Source organism: Arachis ipaensis, chromosome B7, assembly GCF_059453495.1.
Source record: "Arachis ipaensis isolate K30076 ecotype BB chromosome B7, ASM5945349v1, whole genome shotgun sequence".
Taxonomy (NCBI): domain Eukaryota; kingdom Viridiplantae; phylum Streptophyta; class Magnoliopsida; order Fabales; family Fabaceae; genus Arachis; species Arachis ipaensis.
The window spans coordinates 141,670,406-141,679,969 of NC_142442.1; the positions used below are offsets into that span (position 1 = coordinate 141,670,406).

The following is a 9,564-nucleotide window of genomic DNA, read 5'->3' on the forward strand; positions in this document are numbered from 1 at the left end:
ATATTTTGGATAGATCTAATTCAATTAGAATCATATTTTATAATAAAAAAATATATATTACTATAAAATTAATAACAAAATATTATATATTTATATTTTAGTTAACATTTTTTATATTATATAATGTTTTTTTAATTTTAAAATATTTTTTTGGATATAAATATTATATAAAATTATATATACTAATTATATATTAAGTCGTTCTGAATTAATTCGATTAATTTAGTACTAATTTTGAATTTTTAAGATAGATAAAATATTTGAATTAGATTTAAGATTTTATTCCACATAATATTCTAATTTATAATTTTTTTTGTTTTAAATTTTTGTTTAAACAGACTAATAAACTAATCATTAGTCCACCAATTCACACGTCCACAAATTTACTTAGCCGGTAACTAACTTGGGTTAGTCGAGTGGTAAACTCACTCGTCCGCTTAAACAATTGTCGGGAGTTCGAACTCCTGCCTTGTGCATGCAGCAACTCATTGGCCAGCGACAAACCCTTAAATGGAACTCAGATCCGCGACAGATTAGTTCTTAACCTATTGAATTAGGGGATACCGTTTGGGTAAAAAAAAAAAAATTTTACTTAGCCGGTAGTGTGGTATTTTGAGAGGCAGAAGAAGTGGCCTTAGTACAAGCTTCGAGCTACATAACCTAACTGGCTAACTGGGTTAGATTAACATAAAGCGGGGCGAGCCCTTATGCGGTCAGGCCCGATTCATTGTTGAAACCAACATGGCATTACCCGCACCGATTTGGGCCACATCATCAACACCGTAACCAATATAGACTTTCTTTCTATTCACTGTTAACTGTTTAGCATAGCAGACTGCAGAGAGCATCTATGGCGGATCCCTATTACCCTTACGTTCCTGACGGAGGTACCAATCATATCAATTCTTTTATGCACCTTCTAAACCCTAAACCACTACTTAATTTTATTCTGTCCGCAGGAATCTCAAGAACTACCTTTCCTGGTTACATTCCAGCCGAGCCACCCTCTTTGGCTTCCCCTCTTCTCTCCAATTCCACCGCCTTGCGTGCTGCTGCATCTGATTACATGCAGAGCGATGTAAATATCTTAATTTATTTATAATTGTTAGAGAATCATTAGAATCAATTTAGATCAATTAGTATCGTCTAGTATATTTGTATATTAATTGTAGGATTCTTATTGCTCTGATTCATTTACCACCTATAAATACCCATTGTATATTGTACCTTTTATCACAACTAAATAATACACTTTTCAGATTACTCTCTCAGTCTCTTGTTTCTAACATGGTATCAGAGCGAAAGCTCATCACCCGACTCGTTTCCGGACTTTGTTATTCAAACTTAAGTTGGTATCCTTAGCTCCCACTTGAGTTTGAGGGGAGATGTTAGAGAATCATTAGAATCAATTTAGATCAATTAGTATCGTCTAGTATATCTGTATATTAATTGTAGGATTCTATGCCTTTATTGCTCTGATTCATTTATCACCTATAAATATCCCTTGTATATTGTACCTTTCATCACAACTAAATAATACACTTTTCAGATTACTCTCTCAGTCTCTTGTTTCTAACAATAATATTCGTTTATTGAGTTAATTAATTTGTTGCCATTCAGGTAAGTTTTTTGCGTATGAGTGCATACGGTGTTGATGATGCTCTGCTGGGTTCTGCGGTTCGTTCCGAATCTGTTTCAATGGCTCCAACAGGGCTTGACATAAAGGGGGCTTATTCAACTCTTGAAGACCCTACTGATCTTGGCAAAACTCGTGATGCTTCGTTACCTGTTAATCCGGTTATAAGTAACGAACGGACTGTCTCGAAGATCGATTACGATGCTCTCTCGAATTCGCTGCCTGAATCCAATGTTCTGTTTGTTGGTGGACTCCCAAAAGACTGCACCAGAAGGGAAGTTGGTCGTATCCTTTTCGTTGCTTGCATCAATTCATGTGATTAATCAGTGTTAATGTGTAGGAAGAGTGTGTGAAATTATATTATTATTCAATGTAACATCGTTTTTAGAGTTTATGGAACTGGAAATTTAATTGAAGTGCATGAAATCGCATTCACTATGTTAAGAACAATGCTCCATTGATGTAAATGCCTTGACATATATCTTAAGATCTTTTCCGTCCCTTTATTGGCTATAAGGATATTAGAGTTGTTCACAAGGAGCCTAGACGGGTAAGTTTCTTAATTTAGAGTGATATGTTGATAGTTTAGGTGTGCATTGCTTCAATTTCGGAAGTAGGAATGCTAGAGGGCCATTAGAATTTATTGTTTTTGTCTATCAGTTAGACATCACTGTTTAAAAGTAGAATAAAATATGTTGTTGGATTATTAGACTAAAAGAACTAGATTAAAGAAATTGAGTTGATGGCTAAATGATGGCCAAAAACATTCTGATGGCCCTCTAACGTTTTTCTTTCTGAAGTCCTTTGCAGTAAGGACTAAGGCAAAATGTTACATTTTGACATCTATTTATTTTAAAAATGAGGAAAAGAAAAGTTTAAATCCATTAAACAATAGATAATGTTCTAATGTATTTATATTTGTCTGTTTTTTTTATATTTAGTAGTTTTTAAATGATTGAGTATGCTGCAGAGTGGAGACAAGGCTTTGACATTGTGTTTTGTGGAATTTGTTGATTCCAAATGTGCTCTCACTGCAATGGAAGCTCTGCAAGGTATTCATTTTTTTTTTTGGCTGCATAAATTTGAGTCTAATGTCTATTCATAGTGCAGAGAAAAATAATATGTATGATTGGTGTTGACATTATAGTGATTAGGAAGAAGGGAAAAGAAAGGCCTTGGAATAATGAATCTGAATATGTATGATATACGTGTGTCTAGATACAGGAAACAAACACAACCCTAAACTCTCTGTAATCTTATCAATTTGGAATTCACTTTCATAGATGCTTTATCATCTTATCATAAATGTGTTGGTAATATATCATACACTCTAAGTCTAGTATTTTATGCAGGCTACAAGTTTGATGATAAAAAACCCGAGTCACCAACCTTAAAAATTCAATTTGCACACTTTCCTTTCAATCTACCACATGATCATGGTGAGTAGGCAGCACTCAGCAGCATATTAGTCTAACATTCACTGGAACTGCTTCTTTGACCATGAGAATCTGCTTGATGCCAGTTAAGATGAACTATATGTGGTGGATAAATTTGCTATTAGGTTCCATAGTTGAGATCACTTACCTGTTGGTGAATATGGGAATAAAGGATCAATTCCCGTCAGCAAGCCCATTTTTCATCTTGGATTTTGTTTAGGATTTTCGTTATTATTTTTTGGCCTCAAACCTTTCTACTCAAAGGGGATAAGGCTGTGTACATTAGATGTATTATTTGCACCTCGGCTTTTAATTTTAGTATGGTCAAGCAGGGAGTTGTAGTAGTAAGAACCTGGAGCCTTTTCAACTTGTACTCTGGCATCACTTTGTGCATGATATCATCGTAATGTATAAACCATGATATTCCATATAGATTACGTTTTCTACCATATATATCACTTTGGTTTACTATCTCCCCCGATCCAAGGGGAACCGAAGGATTCTTGTGGTGTTGTTCTGAGCTTCTGATTAATTTTCTGAATGAGATTGAAAGGGCTGGCCAGCCGCCCCCAGCCCTGGGCCCAGCCAAACACAAATTGAACACTAATAAAGAGATGGGAGAAGTAATTGAATGTTCTCACCAATACATTGCCTAATTAGCTACTCCAACTTCATTTGAAGAATCCCCTTCGTTAAGGAAACCATTGCAACCTTCATTCCAAGGCATGTTTTTTTTTTTGGGTCAAGTAGATTGGACAACTGGGTGCACAAGACCCGGTCCGGCCCGAAGACCCGGACTGGACCCGATGACTTCGGGGCTAATTTGGCCCGGCTTCGTTATGGCCCGGTCAGACTCGAGGTTTCGATAGATGGCCCCGGTTATTTATTAAATCGGATTCGGGCCAAGTCTCGGGTCACCCGGCTCCGACCCGTTGGACCTGTGTAGTTGTTTGTTACTTAATATTTTGTTGTTATTAGTTGGTATGACATTATAAATTATTATTATTATGTTAATCTTGTGTTGGTTGTTAACTTTGTTTTAATTGTCTTTTGAACTTTGAATGTTTAATGTGTAATTGATATAATTATTATTATGAAACTTAAATTTTTATTGTTAGATTCTAAATTATTATTATGTGAATGTTGCAATGTTATGGAATAATTATTTTCCAAAATTTAGAGTATCAAAAGATGTAGAATCTAATTTTTGGTGATGTCGTGATAAAGTTGATCAAGACCCGGACTTCACCCGATCTAGACCCCTAACTGCCAATTCTAAGTATCATAATACACCCACACTACACACACTTAAGGGTTCATATTCAACATTTGGTGCACTCACCAAGGTTTGAACCTGAGTGCAGCATATTAAGAAGCATATGGTCTAACCCTTAAGATTAATTAGTTTTTGGAATCCCCCATCCATTGGTACTTTTAAGATTAATTGTGATGCTAGTTATTTTGGTTCGGGTGATAGTGTTGGTTTTGCTTGTGTTATTAGAGATTGTAATGGGAGCTGGCAAAGGGGGTGTTTGGGAATGATTGAGAGTAATAGTATTCTTCAAGGAGAATTGTTTGCTATTTGGAGAGGATATCTCTTAGCTTGGGATGTGGGTCAACGAGATGTTATTTGTGAGACAGATTGTGTGGAAGCATTTAATCTTGTTACTCAAGATGGTTTTGGGTTTATTGATCCACTGGTACTCAAAATAAGAGATATCATGCATTGAAATTGGCGTGTTGACTTTCGTTTGATTATGAGAGATGCAAACACGGTGGCAGATACTATGGCAAAGATGGCGATGAAGTTACAACTTTCGCATGTGGAGCTTCTTTCACATTGGGAGGAGTTTAAGAGTAGTCTTAAACGGGTCTGTCCCTCTATTTAAGCAGTTCCTTGTTTTGTTTCTTTTGTTTTTCTTTGTTTAATTTATTTCAGTCACAAAAAAAAATATGGTCTAACCAGTTGAGTTATGCCTCAGCTGTGCTCACACACTTTGAATGTGGCTATTATGAGGCAAACATGTTGGTACAATGCCTCTGCCACGTGCTTGTACCTTTTTTATCTTTTTGGTAATATGTAATCTTTTCTCTTTTTTTTTTTTTTTTTTTTTTTTTTTTTTTTTTTTTTTGGACAATGGCCATTAAGGCCCGAGCTACCCAAAAGAACAACACAGCCCAATCCCAACCCAACCTAAATATCCTAATACATTCAATCTATTTTGAAGCGCGCACACATCTTCCTATCTTTTTCCCCTCAAATGATGCAGCACCAACTATGTGAGGAGCTCTTGCAAAATCTCGAAGTCCCGCGCCTCAAATTGGATCCCTCCTATGTCTATGAAGTTATGCAGAGTTGTGATTCCTCCTTGATGATTTTGATTATAGCCTGAGGAGGGTTGGAGACTTGGAGCTCCAATTAGTTTGTAGGTTGCTTGTGTAAGTCATTTTTGCTACTTCATGAGTCAGTGAATTTCTTTCGTCTTGGGATCCATGTAAAACCATTGCCTGTGTATCAATGTTGCATTTTATCCAATCCTTGGGTGGTGAATGCCATGCTACATTGAATTTGAGCTCCAAACCATACAGCTCTCATCCATGGACATAATAACAAGGCATGCTCTGTAGTTTCCTGTTCCTTTCTCCCTGGATCTTGTGCCTGAGACCAGAATCGATGCCCTCCATTGTAGCGGCTTTCCATCAGCAAATGTGCCTAAATGACCGGAAGAGCTCTGGTTAGGTGGACTGCAACCTCTTCGAACTCGACTCCCCTGAATCAATGGACACAGTGCTCGACCGTCACCTTCTACGCTTGACGGCCACCTAAGCTGCTTGATCGATCATCTACATGGCTCCTGCATCTTCCAAGGGATCCTTGCTGCTCGGCGATACCCGAGTCACTTCTGAAATCCTGTTTTCACGCCAAAACGTGGGCCATCCTCTTTTTGGACTGAGTCACTCTGGGTAACACTTAGAGCTTTTGCCTCAGATCACAAATGATCTGGCTAAGAGACGTTTCTTTTTTTGTATTATCGATGAAATATGAGAACAGGTGATGTTTTCAATATATCTCGTCTCTTCACATATCTTGCTCATTCTATTGATTCTTACTTTCATTGTGCATAATACGCAGAATTTCTAATGGTGGTTGCATGCTCCAATTTGAATGAAGGTTCCCTAATTCTGCTTCTTTGGCCACTTTATGTGCAAGAAGATTTCCTTCTCTGGGAGTCCAAGTTAGGCCCCTACCAGGTAATTGATCCAATAACAACTGAATATCCTGAATAATTGCCCATGCTTCACCAATTGGACTCTTGGATTTAATTGCTTGTATGATTTTTAGATTATCTGATTCAATGAGAACTTTTTCCATGAACAAATTATTTGCAATGATTAGAGCTTGTCTAATTGCTAAAGCTTCTGCTACTGTGACTGAGTTTGCTTGAATTAATCCTGTGAAACCTAATAAAATCTTTCCTCTACTATCTCTGTACACCACTGCTATAGCTCCTTTGCCTGTATTCTTTTTGAAAGAAGCATCCACATTTGCCTTGATCCAATCCGCAGGGGGTGGCCTCCAACGAACCTCTCTCGTTCCTTTTTGAACCTGTCTTTCTTTTAAATTTATCTTCTTTTCCGCTATTCTCCAAAATAGATTTTCCATTAGTTTTGCCCTCTTTATAGTCCAGCTTGGATTAATTTCTTGCTGCTGGTACACTTTCCGATTTCTAGTCTTCCATATCTCCCACACCAGAAATCCTATTTTACTAATTCTTCTATTTTCCTCCTCCCCGCCTACTGATTTGATTTTTTGTATGATAGTCATAAACCAGTCTCCAAACTCAGTAACTGTTTCTGTTGTTGGAATACACTGACAATCAGCTCCGAACCATGTAGCCCTTGTCCACTCACATAGCAATAATGCATGTTCTGTTGTCTCCACCTCTTTAGTACAAATCTGGCATATAGGACTCCCAGCAATTCTCTTCTTGAACAAATTTGAATTTACCGGCACGATGTCATGGGCTGCCTTCCACAAAAATGATTTAATTTTAGAGGGAACTTCCATTTTCCAAATTTCTTTCCATAACTCCCTCCTAGCATCACTTGTGGATGGGTTCCCATGATCTCGAGATTGAAATTCTCCTTTTGCTGCGAAATAACCTGTCTTTATAGTATATATACCATCATCTCTTGCAGGCCAGTATAAATTATCCTCCTTATTCACAAAACTAATTGGGGTTCTAATAATAGCATCACAAATTTCTGGCGAAAACATGTTTCTGATTTTGCTCTCATTCCAACCCCTTCCCTTTTCAATGAGCTCTTCAACTTTCTGATTATCTTGTCTACCATTCCCCAGCACCTTACCTACTTCAGCTATCCAATTATCCCTCCATATATTAATTTTTGACCCATTTCCAACACTCCACTTTCCTTTCCTCCTTAGCAATTCTCGTCCATGCAGAATGCTTTTCCATATCCACGAAGAATTCTTCCCAACCTGCGCCTCCCAGAAATTGCCCTTTGGATAATAGATAGCTTGTAGAATTTTTACCCAAATTGCATCTGGATTCTTCAAAGCTCTCCATGCTTGTTTTGCAAGATGCGCTATATTCTGCATTTCAAAGTCCTTGAAGCCCAATCCTCCTTCGATCTTGCTCTTTGTTATTATATTCCAATTCTTCCAATGAATACCTCTCTCCTTTCCGGATGTCGCCCACCAAAATCGCGCTACTCTTGAATTGATTCTCTTGCAAAACTGCTTGGGAAATTTTATCACATTCATAGCGTAAGCTGGTATGGCTTGTACAACTGCTTTAATCAGAATTTCCTTGCCAGCTTGGTTCAGTAACCTCTCTTTCCATCCTTCAAGCTTGTTCAAAATTCTCTCTTCTATCCACGACAAAGCCCGATTTAGAGATCTTCCCCAAATTGCAGGTAGTCCTAAATATTTTCCTGGGGATTCCCATGATGACATATTTAGTATTTCTTCAATGCATACTCTTGTTTGTATTGAGACTTGATGTCCAAAGGTAATACCAGATTTATCTAAATTTATTCTTTGCCCCGAGGCCTCTGTATATTCATTAAGGACTGTTATTATCTGATAAGCCTCTTCTTCTTTTGCTTTGGCAAAAATAATGCAATCATCTGCAAATAAAAGATGCGTAATTGTTGGGGCTGTTGGGGCAATTCTTAGGCCTGAAATTCTATCTTCTTTTTGTGCTTCCTCCATTAATATAGTACACACTTCCGCTGCAAGAATAAAAAGATAGGGCGAAAGCGGATCTCCCTGTCGTAATCCTCTTTGTGGTTTCACTTTCCTTGACAGGTCCCCATTGATTTTGAACTGGTAGTTGGCACTTTTAACACACTGCATCACTAATCTTACCCACCGTTCATGAAACCCGAAAGCTGTGATGACCCGTTCCAAGAAGTCCCACTCCACCCTATCATATGCTTTGTTCATATCTAATTTAACCGCCATATCTTGTGATCCATTTCTACCTTTTTTGTTGAGGCTATGATATATTTCCTGCACAATGACTAAATTATCTTGAATGAGACGCCCTCCCACGAATGCACTCTGTATCGGTGATATTATTTTCTCCATTATTCCCTTAAGTCTTAACACTATGACCCTTGCCAATATTTTGTAAATAAAATTACAACAGCTAATGGGTCTTAGTTGGTTAAGACTTTCAGGGTTCTTGGTTTTGGGTATTAATACAACTGTAGTTTCCCCAATACACTCCGGTATGTATCCATTTTTGAAGAAACTTCTCACTGCTTCACACACTTCCTTGCTAATGATATCCCAATACTTATGATAAAACAATCCATTCAAACCATCAGGTCCAGGTGCTTTGAGACTTCCCATACTGAATACTGCCTTTTTAACTTCTTCATCTGAAACTTCCATCAGCAGCTCGTTATTCATCTCTTCTGTAACCCTCTTAGGGATTTTCCGAATGGTGCTATCAAAATTTTGTCTTCTTGTTGAAGTGAACAAATTCGTGAAATGATTAACAATGTGTTCCATTATTTCTTCCTTGCTATTCAACCATTGTCCTGAGGCATCCTTCAATTTTTGAATACTATTTCTATCTCTTCTCTGAATGGTGGTTGCATGGAAAAAAGAAGTGTTTTTGTCCCCTAGCCTCAGCCATTTTACCCTTGCTCTTTGTCCCCAATACTTCTCCTCTTGGCTCCACAAATTAACCAATTTCTCCTTTATATTCTGCATCTGCTCTTGTTTTTCTTCTGAAAAATCAGAGGCTTGTAATTTTTTAAGTTCCTCCTTCAAACAATGAATCTCTTTGTCTGCCCGTTTGAAGGTAGTTTTACTCCATTTTCTTAACTCATCCTTACAACTCTTGATTTTATTAGTTAATCTCCCCCATTCGTTGCCATTAGATTCTCGTTTACTCCATCCCCTTCTCACTACATTCTCACAATCTTTGTGGTCTGCCCAAAAAGCTTCGAACT

At 37.5% G+C, this 9,564-nt stretch overlaps 1 protein-coding gene across 1 annotated transcript; it reads left to right on the plus strand.

The window, feature by feature from the left end:
- Positions 1-621: 621 nt before the first annotated feature.
- LOC107606299 (uncharacterized) lies at positions 622-3,543 on the plus strand. Its single transcript, XM_016308343.3, has 6 exons — positions 622-887; positions 960-1,078; positions 1,621-1,921; positions 2,125-2,186; positions 2,607-2,688; positions 2,989-3,543. The coding sequence occupies exons 1-6, from the start codon at positions 851-853 to the stop codon at positions 3,081-3,083; spliced, it is 696 nt and encodes a 231-aa protein (XP_016163829.1). The 5' UTR covers positions 622-850; the 3' UTR covers positions 3,084-3,543.
- Positions 3,544-9,564: the final 6,021 nt, after the last annotated feature.